This window comes from Heterobasidion irregulare (genome assembly GCF_000320585.1).
Source record: "Heterobasidion irregulare TC 32-1 unplaced genomic scaffold scaffold_02, whole genome shotgun sequence".
Classification (NCBI taxonomy): Eukaryota; Fungi; Basidiomycota; class Agaricomycetes; order Russulales; family Bondarzewiaceae; genus Heterobasidion; species Heterobasidion irregulare.
The window spans coordinates 1899678-1922158 of record NW_009258198.1 but is presented as its reverse complement, the minus strand read 5'-3'; the positions used below and the strand labels follow the sequence as shown (position 1 = coordinate 1922158).

Genomic DNA, 22481 nt, shown 5'->3' with positions numbered 1-22481 from the left:
TGGGATCTGGTAAAGTGGATCAAACGGTCCACGAAGATGGATAGACGTCATGGTGTGCGTGGGGTGTTGACATGGGTGGTCTGGAGCCCCGTGTGGTATCAGAACGCGCTGCGAGTCTCGAACAGCATATCCGACGCTGCTGGGGAAGATGTATCCCACGCCGCATATTTTTAGGAAACCGGAGGGGACCACCGGGGCGATCATTTTGAATGCTTAGCCGATCTGCCGAATACGAGGGCGCTTTTGAAACAAGAGACAAGACGTTTGTGGGGGGGCTTTTGGACTGGCGAAAGGCTGGAGACATCGGTGTCGTTGCGTATGTTTTTCGCCGTGGGACCTCGGCCGCATCATGGGGGAGGGCTCTGTTAATTTCTTTCCAGACGAAGCAAAGATGAGGGCGTCCAAAAGGGAGCGATGCCGTCAGCCACGTGGCGGCGTTTGAGCGGCAAGTCGGAAAGGGACAGTATCAAGCCCAGTGAGAGAAGAAGATCAAGTCGCGCAGCTGAGCTCCCTGACTTGAGCGGCCCTCCCCCCTGCGTTTGCGCCGTCCTGCTTCTTAAAGCACTACCGTCAGCGGTGCTCCCACTCTCTTTTTTTTCGCGCGAGGTCTGGTCGCCGTCTCTGGTCGCAATGCGCAAGGCCATGCTGCTCTATTATCGGTACTTTGTCTTCGGTGCGCGCGACGGCGTGGGGCTCGTGCGAAAACGCGCGGGGGGCGGAGCGCTGAGCTGACGCTTGGGTCGTTCGATTCACAGGGCTTATCGTCGTCGGCGACGCTGTCCTCTGCAGCGCCGGCGTGTGGAACCTCAGCCTTGCTCAGGCAGCGGGGTCAACTCGTGAGTCGCCTTGCTAGGCCGCTGCTCCTGCAGGCGCGATAATCCGTTATTGCTGCGATGCAGCGCAGGTGGACCCGTTTGTCATTTTTCTGGGCGCTTTCGGCCTTGTGATTGTACTTCCCACGTCAGTCCGCCCGTCGCTCACTCGTCGTTGTCGGAGCCCTTGATGCGTCTCGCATAGCTTGTTCTTAGATGTATTCTGGAAACATGCGCTCACTGGACGCGTGTGGATCGAGTCTGTATGGGTAGGACTGTTGTCGCTGCTGCACCTCGGTATGTCGCGATCGCTGGTTGCCTTTCTTGGCTGGCCGAACAGCTTTTTTGGTTCCCGTAGCGGGTGCAGCGGCCGTGACTGCAAACTTGCCCGCTGTTATGTGCGGACATCAAGGTCAGACTTTCGGTATACATCGTCAGCTGGTTCTCATTTTGTGATCGCAGACGCCCACGTTTTCGCTAATTCATGTACATCCACGAAGCTCATTGAAGCTTTCGCATGGTCATGCGCTGTATCTCGTGCGAACTTTCACCCCCCGGCATTATTTCCGTTACTGAATTTATGTATCCTGATCGCATCCCAGTGCTCATCTATCTATTCGCCCTCATCTCTTCCGGTATCATACACTCCCGCCTCGACGACATTGTGTGGCATGCTCACGTCCGCACGTACCCATGGTACCGACATGCCTATTGTCAACAGATCAAAAGTCGACCGGGCTCCCCCGCTCTCCCTCACCGTCACTCCGTCGTCGCCCCTCAACCTCGCCGCCCAATCAATTTACCCACTGAATCAGAATTGGGCGCCCACTATCAGATCGAATACCTCGGCTCCCCTATCGCCGTGGAGGCAGCGGAAAACCCGGTGCCTCCCATCCCTGCGGTCACAGCCGCCCAGTCGATGCTACAGAAGACACGCCAGGTGTCATTGACGATGCCCTCGCTGTATCCTGAACACATACAATCGACTTGGATGGCGCCTGAGCGCGGGCCCCTCCTTCCCGAACCGTCGGCTTCACGACCCGAGTCCAACCCTGCGCCTTGGCGGACTGTGTCTCTTCCCGCCGACGAGTCGCCGTTGGGTGAATGGCCACGCAAGGATATCATGAAGGCGCCTCCGGGGCCGCGGCGCACAGCCCGCAAGCCGCCGCCTTCCGCGTTTCCCGATGCATCCCAGAGTCCCCCCGTTGCTGAGTCGGCGGAGGAGAAGAGGGTTTCATCCACACAGTCGCCTTCATCCCGTCCAGTGCGGCCGACGGGTCCGCGGCAGCGGACTCGGTCCAGCTTGGACATGCTGCGCCCGCCTGCATTAGATCTCTCAGGGATCAGCAACATTCGGACTTAGGACTGTTCCGGTCGCGCCGCTCGTCTGTTGTTGTCGTTGATGCGAGCTACCCGGTGTGAGGGAGGTAGCTAGGGATGCGCCGGCCGTCTCCCCGCCATTCGTTTGTGCCTTCTGTCTTTGACTCGGTGTTTGCTGCCTCTACTATCTTTATCGTTGTCATTTGGGCTGATGTGTATGCGTGGTCGTGTGTAACAATCGTAGTGTTGTTGTCGTTGTCTGCTAGAGTCTCGGTGGCAGAGTCACTGATTACTCCGTTCTCAGGGGGTGATGATACAATGGAGATTTTGTATCCCTTCCGGTTTTCCGTGCACGTGTTGTAAGTCATCGACATTTTCATGTCCTTCGTTGGGCTGTATCACGTCGGGCATCAAGTCGCTTGTTTGGCTAGAAGAGACAACAAGGTGCGACACCTCGGCGCTCTTGCTTTCTATGGACGAAGATGTTACTTTTTTTCACTCGGTCCGTTTTGTGCTGCATTTCAGCCGATCGTGGACGCCTACAGCGATCTTCAACGGTCTGCACTCGGCTCAATAACGCCTAACATAATTCAGACCAGACTGCGCATATGTTCACAACAGGGTTTCTTGCTAGAGTATGTATCGAGCGGCGGCAGACCACTTACCTCGTGTCGTCCGGTGCTTGAAAGACACCCCTTTGGATAGGCTTCACTTTCAATGGTGCCCCGCCTGGCATGGAAGACCTCCCAAACAATCATCACAGCGATGGCGGCCGGTCACTACACCTGGTTGGCTTAAGCCTGTCGGACGTTTGGTCGCACGCTCTCTGAAAGCCTTCCTCGAAAGTCGGGCTTTGGCACTTACAGTCATTGTGAGGCCTGCATTTGTTCCGAGCGAAAAGTCATTCGATTCAGCGATGGTAGACGTCTACAAGCTGAACAGAACACTGTTTTCTTTCGCTCGCCGTCCATTGACGCGGAAAACCAGTAAACCAGTACCAGCATTGTCGAACAACAACATCATTAGCGCGAGGCATCTTGGAACCAGTTTCATGGGCTGAAAATCCTTCCACAGGCTCATCCCTGCGTGGTATATGAAAGGACGAATCGAAGAACAGGAAAGGTCTGTGTTTCATGTTGATGATTTACCTTAGTCTCTCAAAGGCACCAACGTTGGCGATTCTCCTTCGACCTCCGATATAGGCTTCGGATATTTGTATTTGACGATTCCTGTTTTGTCGGTGTCGCGGTTTGCTAAGGTTTTCCAGACCGCAGAAGAAATACTTGCTTGATGAGGATATTAGACCTCGAGTTCCCATTCCTGATGCTGGAAAGGACTGGGATACATTCTGGATGTCATGGTCGGGCTTTGATTTGCCATACTTTCGGGTGGCTGTACAAGATGACGAAGCATCTTCTCGCTGCCTTTGGCCACGCCTATTGTCCTTCGTCTCGCCATTGTCGGACGCCGGTCGTGTTTGGTATCTTCAACCCACCCGATGGTCATGCCACACGGAACATGCACACGTGTGCGAAAGCCGTCCAGTTGCCGCACGTCTTGGACATTCTTCGCAGACACTTCTGCTGCTTTCTTTCTTCTTCCTCTATTATTCTTCACACCCTACTTGACTCCTCAGCGCTTTAGCAGCTATAACTTACCATTCCTAGACCCGAAATCCACAAACTTTTGTATCCTCTAGAGCTCTGTAAAACCTGCCTCCTAACAGCACTCGGGCTCGGTCGCGACGGCGTCTGGATACGCCATGAGTAGTCCATTCATTATCATCCGAATTGTATTTCTATGTGAGCTTCATTCCTCGTCTGATCTGGGTGAATTCCGAGCTGAATGCGTTCACCTTGACTAGCCTTGCTTGTATATCTGAACTCGCTCGTATTGGTGTTTGCGGCATGGAATATTGGGGCTACGAACTCTGTCGGAATCTTAGGTGTGTTTCTTCTTTGATATTTCTACTTGCACTTATCAATTCTTGGCAAGTCCATGGTGCGGCTATTTTCTTGATCTTCAATGCCTGCGCCATCTTCCTTTTTGTCATCGTGTCAGTGGCATTGTACTTATCCTCATCCAAGTCTCAATCTGATCATCCGGGGTACTGTAGGGCTCTCGCTCCGCTTGTCGTGCCGAAAGCAAGCACTGCATTTGTAGGGTTCGAATGCGGCTGGACGGGAGTCTTGAGCGTTTTGCAGCTGGGTGCGAGCATCAGCGCTACCATCAGCGGCCCTCCTGCTTTATGCATTCCTAGAGGTTAGTAGTCATAATTGGCTCCTCTTCGTTGGAGCGATCGTCTCATGCTTTGTCTGATTGCAGCTCCATTCAGCGTGTGCGCTTCGGCGACCATTTTGGTCCCAATTAGCTGGTTGGCGGCCATCTTGAGTACGAGTTTCGGCAAATCATCTGAGTTGTATTGATCTGATCTCACTTTCAAATAGTGTTTGGATATTTTGTCATGATCTTCGGCGCAGCCATAGCTCATTTGAGTCTGCATCCCTTCATCTGGACACGCTCCTTCTACTCCATACCGTGGTTTGTGGGCCCTGAAGTGACGCGAAGCAGTGCTCCCCAGCTCCCCCCTTTATTACTTCACGACCCCATTCGTCACTCCATCATTCAAGGAACATACACCAGCCAGGGTTTGCCTCCTTGGGATATCGAGAAAAATCTACAGCCTCCTCCGTTGTTGAAAGTGCGGAGCTTGGCGAGCATCGTAGGTGCAAATTCGCCTCTGACTTCAATATTTCATCGTACTCGCCCCACGGCAAGCAACCTTTCCCTGTCGCCTGTCATCACGCAAAGTACGGGAGAGGGAGAAAAGGTCCCTGCATGGTATGCTCGCCAGAAGCCCTTCCGACCAGGACGCGATCTACCATTCACAATCGATACTGTGTCACCTTCTGCCTACCTCCCCGAGGCATCTACAAGCGTCTCGAAAGGCAAAAAGCGAGACCCTATGGAGGGATCTGGGTTTGTGAAAATGACAAAAGAGGAAAAGCCTTTTCAGGGATCGTCAATATATCCTGAAAAGGAGACACGGCTCTTATATCCATACCCACGACCTGTGCCCGCCCCGTCCGATCCAGACAAACCTATCGATATGGGTCGAATGACGCAATGGATGGAGGCGGATGCAGCCAGGGGAATCACATTGTCGGATATGCCAAGGCCACAGAGTTGGGAACGCGAATTGTATAAGAAGTAAGTCAGAGCTTGTGATCAAACTTGGTTAAATTATTGTACGTGTACCAACGCAGTCCTTGCCACTCTTTAATCAATGTAGCATATCTTCCGATTGATGTCGTCGAAGTTATTGTCCGAGCTCACATTACTGTTCATCCGTCGTCGAATGAGCCTCAAGCACTGCCTGAAGCTCAGAAATTTGGCGTCGAGCTTCTACCAGCGCAGAGCGTGCCGACTGGAGCTCTTGCTTGGTCTCGGCCAGCTCCTTCAGAGTTTCGTCTTCAATCTCTCCAGCACCGACCGCCACGCCTACCATTAAGATGTCAGCGGCCCTTCCCTGGGTTATCATGAGAAGCTCTGACCTCCAACTAGTTTCACAAGTCTCCACAGACGCAGAACGACTAACAGAGACACGAGTTCACGCTCTCTGCCGCGCAGTCCGACCTCGAGTACGAATGTGGTGACAATAATCAATGCATCGAAAAGATGAAGCGCAGCGTGTACTGTGGAGCCAATCGGGTTGTAATATTGAAGCCCAAAGGACCAGAGTGCCAGAGGTATTTCGACGAGGAAAAGTGTGGTGATAGCGGTGGAAATTTCGGAGAGGATATCAAGCCAAAGAGGGGACTCAGGCTCCGAGGGCGAAGTACAATTGGAGGACAACAGAGTATATGACAGGTCAGATAGAACGCATACAGCGTCGGTGATGATCTACAAGTCCATTGCTATCAGTCATGACTTATGGCGTCTGGGTTCACATCTCGTACCAATGTGATCACGATCTTGTGAGTTGTAGATGATTCAAGGGCTTCTCCTACTCTTTTCTTCCACGAAGATGAGTCATTGCCACCATCAGATGCTGCTTCTATGTCATGTTCAGCTTCACGAGAAGGCAGGAGTGGATCTTGCTCTGACATACGGAAGACGGCGAGGAAGTCGCAGAGGACACATGATGCATGTACTCCTTTTACGCGTTCTTTGTGTTTGTTTGCGCGACAGCCTCTCCTCCCGAACATTCAGCTCATCTTCCCACTCCTTACAATCAAAAACATGTCAAAGTCCCCAGATACTATTGACAGTCTTCTCGGTGCGCTCAAAAATTCTGCGGAGGCAGAAAGCAAGGAGATACGAGACACTGTAGACTACATCTCATCTTGGCTCACTTCCTTGGTAAGTTCCTTCCAACCACTGAGGAACATTCATGCGTATTTCTTGCTTTCAGTTCAACTCTTCCGTCCCATCTTCGGAATTCTCTAAGAGAGTATCTCAAAAACTACGCTACTCTCTTCGTCCGCTGTATACCGCTGCTCCAGCTTCGTCGTTTCAACTATCAGCTGCGGTCTTTGCCAAAATCATCAGTGATAAAATAATACATGCTGCTCAAAATCAGAAAATGAAAGTACGCTATGCATGGGAGCCTATCGCAGAATCCATAATCTCTGGAGTTTTAGTATGTTTCACTCTGACTCTGTGCTCCACCTTAGTGATCAATATTCGCTTCTGTTAGGATCACCTTGATGACAAAAATAATGGTGAAAACCGTCATAATACAATATACTACTTCTAACTTCTGGGTTGAAGCGTCAACCAAAGGGCTCGTTGCCCAAGCCTTCTATGCGACTATATGCTCCGTATTCTTTTCATCCACGTCTGCCATCACCTCTACGAGCTTCACTGTCAGTCTAAGGGTAACAGTAAGCGATTCAAATTCTCCCTACATCCTTTCCCAGCGCTAAGAGATCTATTCCACGCTGTCCCGTACACGCATATATGCATCAACTCCCCAACGTCCAACGCTCGTTTTGTTCATAGACTTATCTCCTCCTCTCCACCACTTCCGAAAATCATCGCGAGAACCAGGAAAAGCTCCGCGAACCCTCAGTGCTTGGAAGGTTAGTTCTTGTGCGCGAATAATTCGTTCAAAGTTCATCGTGTCGTTAGCCTCAGCCTCGGGCGTCTCATCGCAGAAACGAAAGGTAGTGGTCTTACGATCTCTGTTGAACCCCATCTGAATATCAACCAGACTACATGGCACTGGAGCAACTATTAGTTTTGTTGGCTCGTCTGATTCCACTGACAAACGGCTCACCTGCTCGGCGTCGATTGCGTAAAGATTTTCTTGAGGATGTCTTCATGTCTGCTCCCGTGAGATCTCGCTATTATGAGGACATACTTGCCGTCACGAACCACATTTCCATGCCGGATTGGGAGGATACATCGACCAAAATAATTGAAGTCTTGGCCCGTGATATAACTTTGTAAGCTGTGTCAAGTCGTGAAAGGATGACTGACTAACTGCCCTTTCCCCCTCAGTCCTCAGCCGTTCTCCGTGAAGGAAGTTGTTATCTGCGGTACTTCATTCTTCCAGCCCGCTCCACATGATAGGTTCTTTCTGGATAAAACCGCTTTTTTTCTGAATCACATAACCAAGGTCAGCCTCTATGCTCTCGAAGCAACTTCTACTCAACAGGCTAAATTCAATGTAAGGACGATATGTATGAAGGAGTCCAAGCCCCTTATTCAGTCGTTCGACAAATCAAAGTGTCTATGACCACCGGCCTCGTTGTAGTTACCCTGTCGTCTCCCGCAGTAGTGGGAGATAAACAGATGGATAACATTCCCAAAGATAGGCCTATGCTCATGACTTTCAACTTACTGGCATCCGATATAGACAGGTTCACACGCGCCGTGAAGGCGCGAAATTTGGTATGTAGTATAGCCGTCACTCCTTGAGAACTGTTCGGCTTCATGTACTACTAAATTTCAGGAACGTGCCCTTTCATGGGACGGCCCCTCCTTGTCTAACACAACAGAGCGTATATCAATCAATTCACCGATCAAATTGGATATAGAAGGTCGAAACCCTTTCCATTCAGCCTCTTATGAGGTCAGTTTAATTGGCAAACATCGCATCATATTCTCCAATCCGTCTTTTCTTTTCACAGGAGAAAGTCAAGATTGTAGAGCAAGGTCTGTTTTGTGCCTTTCATCGACAAGTGACCAGGCTTTTAATGATCGTTGACTAGTCTCTCATCTGTTAGAGAGAAGCGACGATAACATAGGCTATATCAGCGGGTTTCACAACAGAAAGGAAAATATCAGCGACGCTGAAATTCCGGTCTCTGATACGGCATATAAGTCTGACCTATCTCGCCAAATCAGCGTTCCGGACATTGGCTTCAGTACACCCGCTGGCATTGGCGGCCTCCCCTCTCAAGGAAAAGCGTGGACAATCGTTCCCGCTCTTCCTATCACTGGACAGACCGACCAACATGCAAAGACCATTTCCGATACCGCCTCTATCATTCATCAACATCCAAGTGATGATAAAGACGAGGTGCCTTCCCTCCGATCATCTTCAGATTACAATACTCTTCGTCGTTCACGCAGTCAGGACATGCGCGACAAGATTTTTGGGACTAGTGACGAGGAACTTACCGACATCTCTGATAGCGAACTTGTGCATAGATCTACTAAAGCCCCTGGGAACGTAAAGCCTGTTTCGAAGGCAAAAGGTTCGCAGTCTTGGATTGACCTTGTTCAGCTGCTAACCAGCACGGATCAAGGGTCAAAATCAAACAGAAAGGTGGTGGCCCCCTCTCGGAGCCAAAGCGGCGTTTTGGATGACGGGAAAGAAGCTGCTGACCAGAAGCAGGTCGACAAAAAACCTACATCTGCGCCTCTTGGGCAACTCATTCGGCAGAGCACTAAAGCAAAGCAGGCTGTTCCGAACGGTGCATCCAAACGATCTACCCCGCCGCCAATTGGCGACTGTGTCGACGACATATCTGCTAAAATATTCATGGATACAAGAGGGAGGAAACCTCGCGCATCGGCTGCCGCTGCTTTGAAAAGAATTGCTCGAGATGCACAAAGCCCAGAGATGGACGATCATTTTGCTGAACCGGATGAGACGTCAGGTGTATTCGATAATATCTACAACACATTGAACACGAAGCCAACCATGGGAACAGCCGGTCTGTTGAACTCATCACCTTTCTATGCGTAGTCTGATTACGCGCGTTTATAGACAATGCTTCCGATACTCAGACATTTTCATCTCCAGGTAAGAGGCTTAGCTTTGATAGAGGCAGATGTCATCATGACGGAATCATTCGCCAACAAGGACATCGCGACGAAATACCCGTGCCTGTAGAGACCGAAGGAACCGCTCGGGCTACTGATGTTAAGCGCAAACGCAGAACTGTACCCGACAACGGACCCGCTCGTCCCCAACGGCCTTCCAAACGACGAAAAGCTTCAATGGCGTCAGACATCGAACTTGAATTCAACAAACCTCAAGCACAAAGTGCTCTGCGCAGCACTGCGAGGAAGTACGGCCATCAGAAGCAGAAGTATAGAAGATTGCCCCCGGCTCCAATTTTGTCAGTGGACTACGACGAAGTACCACCCATTTCCACGGCCAAACCCGCCTTGCCTTCATCGAGTCATGAATCGAGCCCCCCTGCTCCAATTGCCGTAATCGTTCCAAGATCTCGAGTTGCCGCCATGAAACCTAAGGATACAGAACATATGGCACCTGCAAGAACAAGCGAAAATCGTGCTGATTTGAACATGGCTGCTCTACAAGGGATCGAAACCCATCCTCTTGTGTCGAAGTCTGGGCCTAGGGTGGCGAACTCTGCGGGAGGCCCCTCGAAAATATCTCGAGTTGTAGCCGAACAAAGTTCAAAGCCGCCTCGTGAGCCTCAACCGGTCATGACAGAAGTAGAACAGGGTGACAAAGATGTTAACTCCTCGGAACTGCGTGAGATGGCTTGTGAAGTCATTAATCAGGGTCGCGGCACGGTGAGCTGTGCCTCATCATTTCGCAGAGCCGATGTTCATTTTGACAACCCATAGGCGGTGGTCAAAGACGTGATCCCACACCTGAACATAGCTAAACCAGTGGGAACTCAGGCCCTCGAGCCAGAACCACAGCCCAGATCAAATATCAAACACAGTCAGCCGATACACAAAGCAAAGGCAAATATCTTTCCAATCCTCTGGGCCCTTGCTATATGACATCATCACCCATGCAGGTTTCCGAAACTCAGCCAAAGAAGCCTACCGCAAAATCCACCGGAACAGCCAAGGTTCTGACCACGCCATCTCACCCTTTGAAGCCTCTGTTGCATCAGAAAGCAGGGGGGTGTTCTTTGGAAGAGCCTGCTGAAAGTGTTCAGAAGCTAGGTATGCCCGATCCCCAATCGTCATCGAAAGAGAAAAAGAGTCAGGCTTTCCGCTTCGTATTAGAACGTACGGACGAGGGCTCTGATGAACTAGGTAAGAATCGATTCAAAACTATGTACCTCGCCACAAAGGTGAGGATTCATTTATGCTTTATGTACGTCTGTTCAATGTCTCTTCTGAGAGAAGATTGAAGAACGGAGATTGAGACTGGGTCCATCGTCAAAAGAAAAGAAAAAAGTACGTTGCCAAGATTTTATATAAATGTTTCATCTTTAATCTCCTGCCTGATATCCAGCAAGAAGCCGTGACGATAGATCTCACGCAAGATGATGAAGACTTAAAGTTACAACCGCATTGGAGTAGTGCCCGATCGCCCTCCGCCTTCTCTAATCTGTCGCTCGTGAACCGCGAGCAGAATGACTTGCTCGCTCCTCCCCCCGACGTTGAAGACGATAAAATCAAGTATAATGACTTCGAAGTTTCACTTGACTCATCCCTTCGTATGCAAAGTCCCTTGAGGGAAGTATCTCCAGACAACTCCTCAGTGCCTTCACCGATTCCACGCAAGACTACATCTGTCGCTGGGCCGAAAAAGAACGTAGCATTTTCGTTTGCCATCGAGGATGACGATGACGATGACAGTGAAGGTTCATTTGGAGATTACATTCCTCGAGAGAAACTGTCAAATTGGCCATCGAAGGAAGCACCGATCGGTGAATAGTTTATTACGTTCGGTACCTCCATAACGCTCTGATAACTCTTTTGAAAGAGGACCGCACCAGGGTGATACCGCGGCAAAGGAAGCAAATTTACTTTGGAACGAGAGAGCCCTTGAAGAAATTACAACACCAATCACGTCCGGAGCGGGAGCAGCAAACGCAACATGTCGGTAAGATATGATGGTGCTGATCCCGATACAACCTAACGATGACCACAGGATCAAAGTTCGCCAAGCCTACTAGCGTCGCTCGCAACTCGACCGGAGAACACTCCATTCCTGCGAAATTGCTTCCCCAAGATTTTGATTCTGAAATAAGCGCGGTCTGTCACATGACCAGTTTCATGACAGACATGCGAATTGACTTGATTCAGATCATCGACGAGATTACCTGCGTTATTCAGGCCAGGATTTCAAACCTGTATGACGGAGTTCGAGACAGTGTTCGCAACGCTCGACAGCAATTGCTCTCTCAAGCCGCGAATGATCTACGTTCACTGAACGAGCTGAAGTACGTTTCTCTGTATCTCCAGACCTCGAGGCAGCTTTCCACCGTGATTTGTGCCCTCATTCCTTTTATAGCGTTACAACCTTCAACAATCTCATAGACCTTGAAGCCGCTTACGTCGATTACTCAAAGCGTTTCCTTACCGCGCTAGGCGAAGCCGGGCGCCTTGGAGAAGAGGGGCTACAACTTTCAAAGAATCTCTTGAGGGAACATGACCGCGGTGTGCAGATCCACACCAGCAAGTTACTAACTTTGCGGGAGCTACCCGAAAGTGTAACGAAGTGGCTTTGATACTTTTCTTTTTCCAGCGTGGCTCCGTCTGTCCCAGAGAATTACTCGCTCTCAGCTTTGTGTTCTGTGTCAATTCTGAAGGGTTCGACTCCATCAAGGTGGCTCTGCTATTGTCGATCTCAGTCAACATCCTTTGGGCTTCTACCTCGTACTGTAAACCTGTCGAACCAGCTCGAGCCGGATGGACTTGGGCGAACTTGTGGACTCCTCGGAACAGTGTACTTCGTTGTATGAACGCTTTTGAGTCATGTCACTTGCTGTTCGATTTCTCACATCATAATGAATGCATACAATTGCAGACATTAAACACGAAGCCTGGAGCTTATTGATCAGTTTGACTTCATCGACAATCACCCACGAACATTAGTTACACTGAGAAGCTCATAGGTCAATTGAGATCGACATGAGCCCAGGTATAATGTACAACATAGAAGGTAAGTAGACCTTCATCGAGGAAACCGCTTGTCGCATCAATCCTCAAGCGTGCCTTTCAGCGTAGGCCTGTCATATGATCGCAATACTGGCTGTAACCCGATGTGGCCCAATATAGGTTTAGTATGTACCGAGTTGAGAGCCCAGAATGAGAGCAGAGCCAACAGACACGCCCCAAAATATATGGCTATGCGAATCGGAAGCGGATTTCCCGTGAGGAATGGATAGGGGACTGAGTAGATTATCAATGATGGCACCCATAGTTGAGGCGAGAACGCCAAAAGACTCACACATCCCGTTGTAGCTAGCGCAGTATTCGACCCAGGAGCCGTACCACAGAGTTGCCAAAACCGATAGTAAAGGAGCACCGCGCCTTGCTGCTTTGTGAGAGTAAGGCCTCTCAAAGAGGATAAAGTCCAAGAAAAGAGTGAGTGCGGGAACGGCGTGCAGAGCGAGATCTACATTGAGGTCAAGCCGAATAAATTTGGGTACTGCAGTGGAAGAGGTGGGCTCCATATTTGTTGATTCTCTTCGAAGAATAAGGTTCGGGAGAAATAGTAAGAGTGACCAGTAGATGGTTGAGATGACCACAGACAGCTGGTGAAAGGAACATCAATCATTCGTGCAGGAATCCTGCGATGGAAGTCATACTGGCATAGCGATCATGAACAACGCGCGTTTGAGGGCTCTGAGCGCTAGTAACCTATCATTATACGCTGCTCAATGACAATATGTCAAAGACGTACATTTGACAGTAGGGAAGATGTCATTTCCAAGGCTCAGCAGCATAGTAACCCATGCCACTGCTAATCTACACGGACACGTCAGTCGGAGTCCGGACAGTATCTCAGAAGGATGATGCATCAATCCATCTTGCATACAAGACTCACCCTTGGATTGTCAGGAACTGCATATGTCCGCCTTTCTGGCTTCTAATCCACTTGTCCAGGGGTGTGCTGCTTAGACTTCTGTACCCATAAGACATCGCTGAAGCAGCTGATGCGTGAAGCATCAAAGCTATCATTCGCAGTTGCGTAGACCGTGACATGGTCGAGTTCTCTTAGCAGGAAAGATAGTCTGTGGAACGTCAAGTCAATATAGGGAGGAGAAAAGGGCAGTCTTTGGCCGTCTAGTGACGTGTCCACAGAGGTCCGCAGCGCCTTCAACCGCAGAATCGTAGTATTTGTGATTGGGATCATGTCATATAGATGCTTCTGAAGCTCGTCACCGGAGTCATGTAGTGCCGCTGACGCTATAACTTGAGGTCTTGAGGTCTTGCTTGAGTTTGCATTAGGTGATTGGGGACCAAAGCAAATAGTACTTGTTGCAAGAGATCACAGGGAAAAAGTAGTGGAAAAGTAGTGGAAAAGTACAATTGTATTGATCGAGAGTTCTAAGTAACGAAACCGGTCACCACAGATTATATATCTATACTCAGCTCTCATCCATAGCAAGGGTTGTCGCCTGTAATCAGACCTTCCCTTTCCATTGCCGCCACAATACCATGCTCACGCTACAAGAGACCAGTGCAGCACCCGCGCCCACCCAGAACGTCAAGCGCCAACACGAAACACCGATACACACACTCTCGCCACCAGAATTGTGGGCGGATACGAACGCATATAAGTAAGAAAAGAAAGGGGTCCCTAGGAAGGGAGCATATGTGACAATGCCAAAGTTGCGTCCAAGATTAGTTGCGCCCCATATTGAGGACATGATACTGGGGCTGTAGACCAAGTTTATGTGTCAGCGAAGGGCGAGACATCGATGCCGATAGGAAAAAGGATCTGAAGCGTACAGAATGGTGAATGTGATGCCATAGGCCAGACCAGTGCCAACACTGAAGGATTTATTCAACTCAATGATCGCAAAAACTTGGCAAAGAAATACCTCAAGATCCAGAGGCTCTCTCTCGATCTAATGACTGTCTCAAGAAGCGCAAATGAAACCCCCAATAACATTGTCGCTCCAGAAAGAAAGGCAACACGGCTGACAAAGTGCTTCCTTGGAAATGATCGCATACCGCTCGAAAGAGATAATGCAACAGGAGACACAAAGTCTGCGAGCGGACCTGCGAGCAGACGAGATACGGTGTTCGCGATCGAGAGGATGCGGACCTGCGTTGAAGTGGCAGTATCGGTTGATGGATCGAGTGTGATGATGTCGGTCGAAGATAATGGGAGAGACAAAACGATGGTCCCAATGTTTGAGATCACCATCTCACACTAGATACAGATATATTAAGACCTTCAGAAACGTTGTAAACAGACTCACAGATCCTAAAGTGAACATGATGATGATCGCCAGAAGCCAGAATTGTGTATCCCTGAGGAGATCCGCAATACTAGCCTCCTCATCCACTAGTATAACCTGCACATCGACATTCTTCTGCTTGCCAGGCAAGAAAGGCGTGCGCTCAGTCGGTTCCAGTGATTCTTCAGGATCAGAGTCCGCGAATGATGATGACTCCTCGGACAGTGAACTCAGTCGAGTTGAAACGGAAGGGGTGTGTAAGTTGAACGCTCCCAAAAGGTGAACCAGACCAGCCGCAACCGCATGAAAAGTCAAAAATTGGGTCACGTTCAAACCAGCTATGGGATCAGTAAAAAATCTAGAAGCTATGAGAGACAGAAACAAAGGAGATAAACCAAAAAGAGCCATGCTGGAACCTGACGCGACACCGATATAGTCAGGAAAATTCTTAGATGCTGCGAAGAGAGACGAGAAATACCTAAAGGAACTTATCATTATGGACCTTCTGTGAGTTAAATGAATGAGATACGCACGAGAAGACAGTTCCGAGGCCAGCCATGCAAAAGAAAACGACAAGGCGATGAAATGATGATTGGGATGTGGGTGTGATGGCGGGCGTCTTTGCAATCTCCCACGCAAAGAGCCCAAAGCCTGTAGAGAAAAGAATGGAGGAGGCAAGAGAGCATGCCCATGGGCCAAATCTGTCAATGACCATGCCGACCACGGCAGAGAAGGGGTATTGGCCTATCATGCCTCTAAGAGAAGCACTTATCAAGCATCTAGAAGGCCAAGGGGTAGGCTACACTTACGCTAAGACAATCGTCGTGAGCTGAGGCTGAGTAAGATTCAGATGTACAGCAAGTGCAGGCGCAAGTAAAGGGAATGTGAATATCCCCCCCGCAAACAGACTGCCGATGTATCAATCAGAAGGGTGCATGTGGAAATGTTAAACATAGCTAACGCATTAGCTGCGATGGAGCAGCATGTCAATCCTAAACGAACTCTTTGCAGAAGGGATGATTGTGCAGACATTATGCTGTCGGGGGCATGCAGGTCTGTGAGAATACGATCGTGGTGGGGAAGGCCTATTAGAACGAGTGACGCCAACGAGCCGAGCGAGCGCACGTGATTGGCGCGTCTGCCAAACATACACAAGCACCAGCTGGCTTGGCACGCGTCTGATGTACACTTTGCATATCTAGTACATCGTATGGTGCCCGGCCATATTGACTCGGATTGTCCGAGAGAAGAATTGAGAGGAGACGACGACAATTTAGAGGAGGACGAATGGCCATAATATGTAGTGCTTGTCAACGATCAGAGCTAGACCACGGCAGCAGTCGTTAAAGAAGGGCCCTCAACGTTGGGCCGGCGCTCTCTGTGGTCACCTAACCACCCAATATGCTCAGCATAGCCTCGGAGTGCGGACCGCCAACAAGGAACCCAATCGAGTCAATCAAAAAATACACAGATCGAGACTCGTGCGCCTTCCAGCAAGCAATGCATTCTTTTGCAGGCCCGCTGGGTATGAATACGTGTGGGAGCGTGTAATGGAAACTCACGATCCACGGCTTGTCGCTACAGGCAAGAACGCTGAGGATCCGCAAAAACAGATACCCTTGAGGCCTTGAGGCCTGAAGTCAGTTTAGAAAACATTGACATGCATAATCACGCGGAGATGAACCTTGCCATTTCCGACCTGCGCGGTCCCCTCGTAGTCAGTCATCAACGAGGAATGTCGGAAGCCATGCGATAAAAACGCGGAGGAGCTTACCTCGGCCAATGTTGATATCGATCAACCAGGTGGCGTTGTGAGCATATCAAGAAGTTCCAAGACACAGTCGATCCGTAGTTCGAGACTTACACCATGTAGTTGGGAGGCCCCTAGCAGCCGATGCAGTCGAGCGGAAAGCCTCGGAATCTCATTCAATACCCACTCAACAGTGAACGTAGTATGCCTGAAAAGAGAAGCTAGTTGTTTCAATTGCAAGGTCTTCTATATATGGCTGTATTTTTTTTGCTGGTCCGGATGTAAATCTGGACTGATGGGTGTCAAGAGACATCTGGCTTCTGGTAAGTGTCTGTTGGAGGCGTAAGTACTAAAACGAAAGCTTTTAAAATATGGCTTGCGTCCTCAGCCACGCGCCAAGATCCCCTGTTGTCTCAACCTGGAACCATCATGAGGTAAAAACCACTGAAGCCTCTATATGTGCGGTCAGCTTTTGCCTCCGATTACGCCAGTACAGACCGGTACCAGCCGATACCCAAACGCGGTCCGATGCCCACTGAAGTTGCTTCCATGATCATCACGCTACTCAATACCTTCAAAACCCAGCATGCTCACCTCGACAATAATGGCTTACCGCCTGAGTGGCAACCTCATCGACAGGAGATTCAAAATCTACGCAAGTGAAGTTGATCTCCGAGCTCGAGCAGAAGACTCGCAACGAACGTCAACGACGGTACTCCCTCAGCGACGAACATGACTGCTACTGACTATCCCAAGGATTCCATGTTCCTCTCAGGCACATAACAACCTCCGCACGATGGGTTATTTCGAAAAATAATAGATGGGATGACAAGGCCTGACAAGAATTCATGCGCTTACAATTACCCCCGGCGAGAAGGTAACGATCTTCAGTAAGCTCCGCACTCAACTTTCGATCGCACAAGATGAGATACGTACGATGGAATGAGCGAACAAAGCATGCGAGACAGGTGAAGACAGCTCTCAAAATCGAGATCGAAAAGAATACGTCTTCTCCAGGTCGATTGCACTGCGCCATAGCGCTGCATGCTGAGCCGACAAGGTGGGCATGCGAGATGAGTCGTATGTGGTCGCAGTTGCAGCACAGTAAGTGCTAGCACCCGGTGGCAGTTTTTGACTGTGTCGTGGTGGGGCGCGGCTGCCGAAAGCAAGTCTGCTCTGACGATCATGGAGATCGTCATTATACCACTTAGTCGGCGAGCAAAACATGTGTTTCCGTGTGCTACGCTGAGATGATGCAACACAGGATTGGTATCTAAACCCCAAAACGACTGTTCGGTCTTGGAAATATTCTCGACGTGTTTGCGACATGTGCTCGATGAGCTACGATCTTAGACTTCTTGTGCGTCGGGTCAATCTTCTTTCGACGTCCATGCTGTAATTGACCTCGAGCAAGAATTAGCTTTGACGTCATTCGACGCCAGTGTGCGTCATCGGAATTCGAAGTCGAGCTGAGGGCCTTCATGCGTACCCAAGCGAATCCGGTCCGTGCAAGAAGAATGTCAATTGGATACATCAAAACTGGGGCAATACAAACCGTAATACAAACATAATACAGTACGACAGCTGGTCAAATACACTGAGAGGTCCAAAACATACAATTTGTCTTAAATGCCTTGTGTCACGAGCTATTTACGCAAGGAGCGTGAGTGACTCAACCCTACCGTGAGCAAAAGTCAGCCTAGCCATGTGGCGAGATTAAAGTGATGACACGTACGGCAGAGTTACGGTTTGGGCCTCACCGTCTGGTCTAATTAGAGCAATGCGCGTGCCCTATGTCGAAGAGTACAACAATGAACATTACATTTTCTTTGAAGCTGGTGGATCCAACATACGTCGGCTTGTACGCCGAGACTCAGCACAGTGGCATGCTTTACACCGCCATGAGTATCCCAGAACCAAACTCGAGAACCATTCTGCGAGTTTTGTGAGCGCAAAATTCCTTCTGGAAAAAAAGTGCACACACAGCGATAGTCATAGCCGAAATAGTAGGAGTCTAGAAGACGGAGCTCGTTATTTTGAAGTCGATAGGCTAGGTTCTGTCTGAGGATGGACTCTGAGAAGATGGCAGCTCACCTTCGTCTTTATAACTCATGAAAAGCAAAGTGACCACCCTGAAGACTCCTGTCGTGTACACGATCGAAACAATGTCACACTCACAGAGCGACACAGTAATGAACATCGAAACGCAGTTAGAGGCAGATGATGGAAGGTCTTCACGGAGGGTGTATCCTGATCTGTGCGTACAGAGATGTTTTCATGTTCTATTTGGACGGAGATCGGTTACGAAAAAAGCGAGAGATGTAGAAAGAAGGTAGGTGATTGCGGGAGAATAAGGCGTCCACATTGCAGGTGAAGTACGAGCTATCGGGCCCGGTCTCACGCGGTCGAGACCGTCGAAGCTAGTGTTGGGAAACTGTGGGTAGGGACATCGTCAGAACGTGCACGATGGAGAGCCAAAGAAAAGCTGCGGCAACGCAAAGGGCGACGAAATGCCGGACTCGGGATTGAACGTTGAACCACAAGAAGACAGAAGCAGGCACGAGGATTCACGAGGAGATACACGTAATCCATAAGCGAGGGAGATTCGTCTGGCAGTCGTCCGACGATGTGGGTAGGCTATGCAGCTCCTCACGTATGAATGAACTCCACAAAGAGGGAGAAAGGTACCGATATAGGAAGCTCAGCGAATGCATGGAGGCATTTCAGGTGTGTGGTCTGAGCCGAGAAAGACATTATATATTCGATGAGATGCCTGAGGCCTAGATCACTTGATCGTGACTGAAGCAAATGAGAACTGCCATGGAAAGAGGAGAGACGATCTTGAGCTCGGATCAGGGATCCAACTAGCCCCAGCTGCGAGAATGTGCAATGAGGCGCCCCCAGAAGTAGATCCTTCGAGCTTGCACGTACGAAGGATCGAAATGTTAAGGCGCCGGGGCGACAGATCGGAGTTTGGTCTTAGATCTCGACGCCACAAACATACGTGAGTCTCTTGTTGCCACTACTCTGACGATGCCATCTCAGAACGCTACTGCAAAGGCGAATTCCACTCGCCATGATATGTCTGTTATACTTGTCACTGGCTCGTATGATCATGAAATACGCTTTTGGGAGGCTTGGAGTGGTATCTGCTCAAGGACTATCGCTCGTTCTGGAGAAATAGGCGTGCGGTCCATTCTCTACCTTGACATCCGTTTCTTGGCTCATTCAGCGGCATTCCACGCAGCAAGTAAACCGACTTGCTATCTCACCAGAGTGAGAATAAGTATGGCGTCTTCTCCTAGCTGGTCTGCTAACTCAATCTTATAGCAAGCGGTTATTGGCTGCTGCAATTCATAAGAAAGTCAACGTCTACGAGATCGCAAGTTCATCCTCAACACCGGTACACTGGGCATTATCGTGTCTCTCCTTTCATAACTGAATTTCCCCTCGTCTAGGCCATCACTTTCGACGCGCATACGATGAATGTCACGTCGGTGTCTTTCCATAGCCAAGGGAAATGGCTAGTAACAGGGAGCGAGGATGGGACGATAAAAATATGGGATTTGCGGTACGCTTACTGACTGCATCACCTTTTGCATCACCACTGACTCTATTATAATAGAAGCACGAATCTCCACCGAAACTACAACAACGAAGCTCCAGGTGAGATAGCTTTTTCTAATTGGGGCCCATCCATCTCAGACGCGCTATCTTCTTAGTCAACGATGTCTGTGTGCACCCCAATCAAGGCGAGCTGATCTCCTGTGACCAAGCGGGTCGAATCAAGCAATGGGATTTGTCCGAAAACATATGTACTCACGAACTCGTAATGATATTTAATATTTCGTCGTTGAGTCTACAAATTGATTCTTTTCCTAACCAAGACCCCTGCCGGGGACGTGCCCATACGTTCTGTGACCCTTGCATCAGATGGTTCATGCTTGGTAGCCGGCAACAATAAGGTACCTATTTTTGATTACCTACGGCAACCTCACTTACGTCTACCAGGGCAAGTGCTACGTGTGGAAAATTAACGAAGAAAGCTCGCAGCTACCCCGTTTCCAAGCGGTCACCAAATTTCAGGCTCATTCGAAGTACCTCACTCGATGTCTTCTCAGCCCCGATGTAAAGTGAGTCGGTCCGCGATCATCCGGCTTCTCTTCTTTCATGACATGCAGATATCTTGCAACATGTTCAGCCGATGCGACAGTCAAAATCTGGTCAATATCACCCAATTACGAATTCAAGCAGGATAAAGTACTCCAGGGTCATCAAAGATGGGTGTGGGATTGCGCTTTCAGTGCTGACTCGGCATATTTAGTCACAGGTGAGTATCTTTCAACCTAAAAAGTGGCCACAGATGTTCAGCTGCGACTTGCCAGCTTCTTCTGATCACACTGCGCGTTTATGGGAAATGGCATCTGGCGAAACGGTCAGACAATACAATGGGCATCATAAAGGTCTGGTTCCCTCTTCGATCAGGGTGAGACTTCTAATGGACATTCATATCCAGCGGCGGTATGCTGCGCTCTCCATGATGGCGCCGGTTGACAATGACTATCTGTTCATCCGAAATTGTCTCATATCATCATCACCTTGTGCAAGGCTGGATATCTTTCACTGAATAGCATATTGCTCCACTCCGTCCAATCTTATGCGAACTGCATTTGCTGTACCGGAATGCGTGTATCAGGGAGGTTCAGCGCGATCGCTTTGAATCAACGTATCGTTCATTAGAAGCATCTCGTGTGGACAATTATGATATAAGGAGGCAAGAATGGTAGGAGAGATGCCCGATTTGCCTGCATGCCGTGCCACAAATCCTGATCGAGGTTTGTGTCGAGGTGACGAAAGGTTATCTAAGGTTCTCTCCGTCTCGGTAATAGAGGGGTGTCATTCTGCCCATACATCGCCAACCAGTGTGGGAAGGTTATTGGCCTCGTGTGAGAAGCGCGAAAGAGTACATCGAGCTGAAATGACAATTATTTGAAGTTCATACGCAGCTATACTGTCGTTGCACCGGAGTTGCAAGAAAAAAGAGTATTTCTTCATAACATCGTGAGTTATACTTTTCTTCGCTCAAAATTTTTATTTCACATGCGGAAACATCTTAAAATATGTCCTGTCGTTTTTTCGTATTTTTGAGGCCATGGACAGAATTGTTGTAAAATGCTTGAGAAGGAGAGTCCGGAAACGAGCAAAACTTGAGAGCTGCAAATCTTTCCGACGATCGGGTCACACGTCGTCACATTCAAATTTGAACTCTGTCTGCGGGGCAACCTGCGAAGCGGCGTTTTAAAAAAATGACCAAGCATCACGCGGCCCGAGGCTCCTTGTCACTCTGTCTGCCATCGAACACTGCCCGTCAAAAACAATTTGGTGAAGAGCATTGGAGTCTACAAAGTAAAATCGAATGCTCCATATGTCTTCAGTGGTACCTGATTATCTTCCCTATTTTATTTTTTTTGCAATTGAACTCAAGGATCTGAGGGATCTTGAGCATCTTTGAGAGAACTCTGTTCTGAAAACCATTATCCATTGCTTCCTCACTGCTGCACCCGGTTTCTGTTCTTAAAAAAACTAGCATACTTGAAGAGTACTCAAATGAACAACTGAGAATTTTTCGAAAGGCACCGTCAAAAATTGCTGCGAGGAGCTCGATTTTGAACCTCTCATCCCGTTTGCAACTCCGGTGCAACGATGGTAGAGGGGCACGAAAAAGGCATCCTCGGATGCTCTTCGGCTCACCATGGACTAAATGTCACGTCGTATGTAGTAAAAGATCTTGGCCGTAGAACAGCGCTTCAGAGATAGAGAATGTTGGTTCAAGGAGACAAAAATACCTGGTGTGAACGTGCTGGGTAGGACCCTTCTAATGGCCTGGGATCCAAGTAACGGAAGTTCCAAGGAAGCGATCATCTTGGTGCACGTTGTGGATTCTGTTATTGGATATAATTGAATGGTTTAAGACAGACTTTGCAAAGGCTTGCAAAGCAAACTTCATGCTTC

General features: G+C 49.2%; 9 protein-coding genes across 9 annotated transcripts; 5 read left to right on the top strand and 4 right to left on the bottom strand.

Annotated features, from left to right (window-relative positions):
• Positions 1 to 630: 630 nt before the first annotated feature.
• Positions 631 to 2175, top strand: HETIRDRAFT_414739 (uncharacterized protein; the record flags this gene model as incomplete). Its single annotated transcript, XM_009544288.1, has 7 exons — positions 631 to 673; positions 756 to 836; positions 900 to 960; positions 1018 to 1109; positions 1171 to 1224; positions 1275 to 1349; positions 1415 to 2175. 7 exons carry the CDS (start codon positions 631 to 633, stop codon positions 2173 to 2175), a joined length of 1167 nt encoding a protein of 388 aa, XP_009542583.1.
• Positions 2176 to 3584: 1409 nt separating this feature from the next.
• Positions 3585 to 5439, top strand: HETIRDRAFT_379854 (uncharacterized protein). The gene is made up of 6 exons (XM_009544287.1): positions 3585 to 3934; positions 3997 to 4077; positions 4128 to 4188; positions 4249 to 4394; positions 4458 to 4523; positions 4580 to 5439. The coding sequence occupies exons 1-6, from the start codon at positions 3895 to 3897 to the stop codon at positions 5344 to 5346; spliced, it is 1161 nt and encodes a 386-aa protein (XP_009542582.1). The 5' UTR covers positions 3585 to 3894; the 3' UTR covers positions 5347 to 5439.
• A 30-nt stretch (positions 5440 to 5469) lies between these two features.
• Positions 5470 to 6241, bottom strand: HETIRDRAFT_310358 (uncharacterized protein; the record flags this gene model as incomplete). Its single annotated transcript, XM_009544286.1, has 3 exons — positions 5470 to 5633; positions 5687 to 6035; positions 6092 to 6241. 3 exons carry the CDS (start codon positions 6239 to 6241, stop codon positions 5470 to 5472), a joined length of 663 nt encoding a protein of 220 aa, XP_009542581.1.
• A 133-nt stretch (positions 6242 to 6374) lies between these two features.
• HETIRDRAFT_414736 (uncharacterized protein) lies at positions 6375 to 6891 on the top strand (the record flags this gene model as incomplete). The annotated part of the gene is made up of 3 exons (XM_009544285.1): positions 6375 to 6494; positions 6547 to 6774; positions 6832 to 6891. The coding sequence occupies 3 exons, from the start codon at positions 6375 to 6377 to the stop codon at positions 6889 to 6891; spliced, it is 408 nt and encodes a 135-aa protein (XP_009542580.1).
• A 566-nt stretch (positions 6892 to 7457) lies between these two features.
• On the top strand, positions 7458 to 12034 carry HETIRDRAFT_100638 (uncharacterized protein; the record flags this gene model as incomplete). The annotated part of the gene is made up of 17 exons (XM_009544284.1): positions 7458 to 7582; positions 7638 to 7755; positions 7812 to 8030; positions 8092 to 8211; positions 8270 to 8294; positions 8366 to 9301; positions 9355 to 9390; positions 9451 to 10133; positions 10188 to 10287; positions 10367 to 10455; positions 10511 to 10610; positions 10699 to 10754; positions 10813 to 11230; positions 11287 to 11406; positions 11455 to 11558; positions 11610 to 11746; positions 11818 to 12034. The coding sequence occupies 17 exons, from the start codon at positions 7458 to 7460 to the stop codon at positions 12032 to 12034; spliced, it is 3603 nt and encodes a 1200-aa protein (XP_009542579.1).
• Positions 12035 to 12504: 470 nt separating this feature from the next.
• Positions 12505 to 13478, bottom strand: HETIRDRAFT_44672 (uncharacterized protein; the record flags this gene model as incomplete). Its single annotated transcript, XM_009543526.1, has 5 exons — positions 12505 to 12698; positions 12757 to 13063; positions 13118 to 13161; positions 13213 to 13277; positions 13357 to 13478. 5 exons carry the CDS (start codon positions 13476 to 13478, stop codon positions 12505 to 12507), a joined length of 732 nt encoding a protein of 243 aa, XP_009541821.1.
• Positions 13479 to 13826: 348 nt separating this feature from the next.
• HETIRDRAFT_379852 (uncharacterized protein) lies at positions 13827 to 15779 on the bottom strand. Its single transcript, XM_009544283.1, has 7 exons — positions 15681 to 15779; positions 15529 to 15627; positions 15253 to 15474; positions 14741 to 15197; positions 14357 to 14691; positions 14265 to 14306; positions 13827 to 14192 (listed from the first exon to the last, which is right to left on the bottom strand). Exons 1-7 carry the CDS (start codon positions 15749 to 15751, stop codon positions 13937 to 13939), a joined length of 1482 nt encoding a protein of 493 aa, XP_009542578.1. The 5' UTR covers positions 15752 to 15779; the 3' UTR covers positions 13827 to 13936.
• A 2340-nt stretch (positions 15780 to 18119) lies between these two features.
• On the bottom strand, positions 18120 to 18465 carry HETIRDRAFT_100640 (uncharacterized protein; the record flags this gene model as incomplete). Its single annotated transcript, XM_009544282.1, has 4 exons — positions 18120 to 18147; positions 18205 to 18260; positions 18323 to 18403; positions 18454 to 18465. 4 exons carry the CDS (start codon positions 18463 to 18465, stop codon positions 18120 to 18122), a joined length of 177 nt encoding a protein of 58 aa, XP_009542577.1.
• A 1065-nt stretch (positions 18466 to 19530) lies between these two features.
• On the top strand, positions 19531 to 21209 carry HETIRDRAFT_407655 (uncharacterized protein). Its single transcript, XM_009544281.1, has 11 exons — positions 19531 to 19655; positions 19717 to 19745; positions 19800 to 19872; positions 19928 to 20040; positions 20095 to 20135; positions 20192 to 20298; positions 20357 to 20434; positions 20481 to 20602; positions 20651 to 20799; positions 20855 to 20932; positions 20986 to 21209. The coding sequence occupies exons 1-11, from the start codon at positions 19551 to 19553 to the stop codon at positions 21021 to 21023; spliced, it is 933 nt and encodes a 310-aa protein (XP_009542576.1). The 5' UTR covers positions 19531 to 19550; the 3' UTR covers positions 21024 to 21209.
• Positions 21210 to 22481: the final 1272 nt, after the last annotated feature.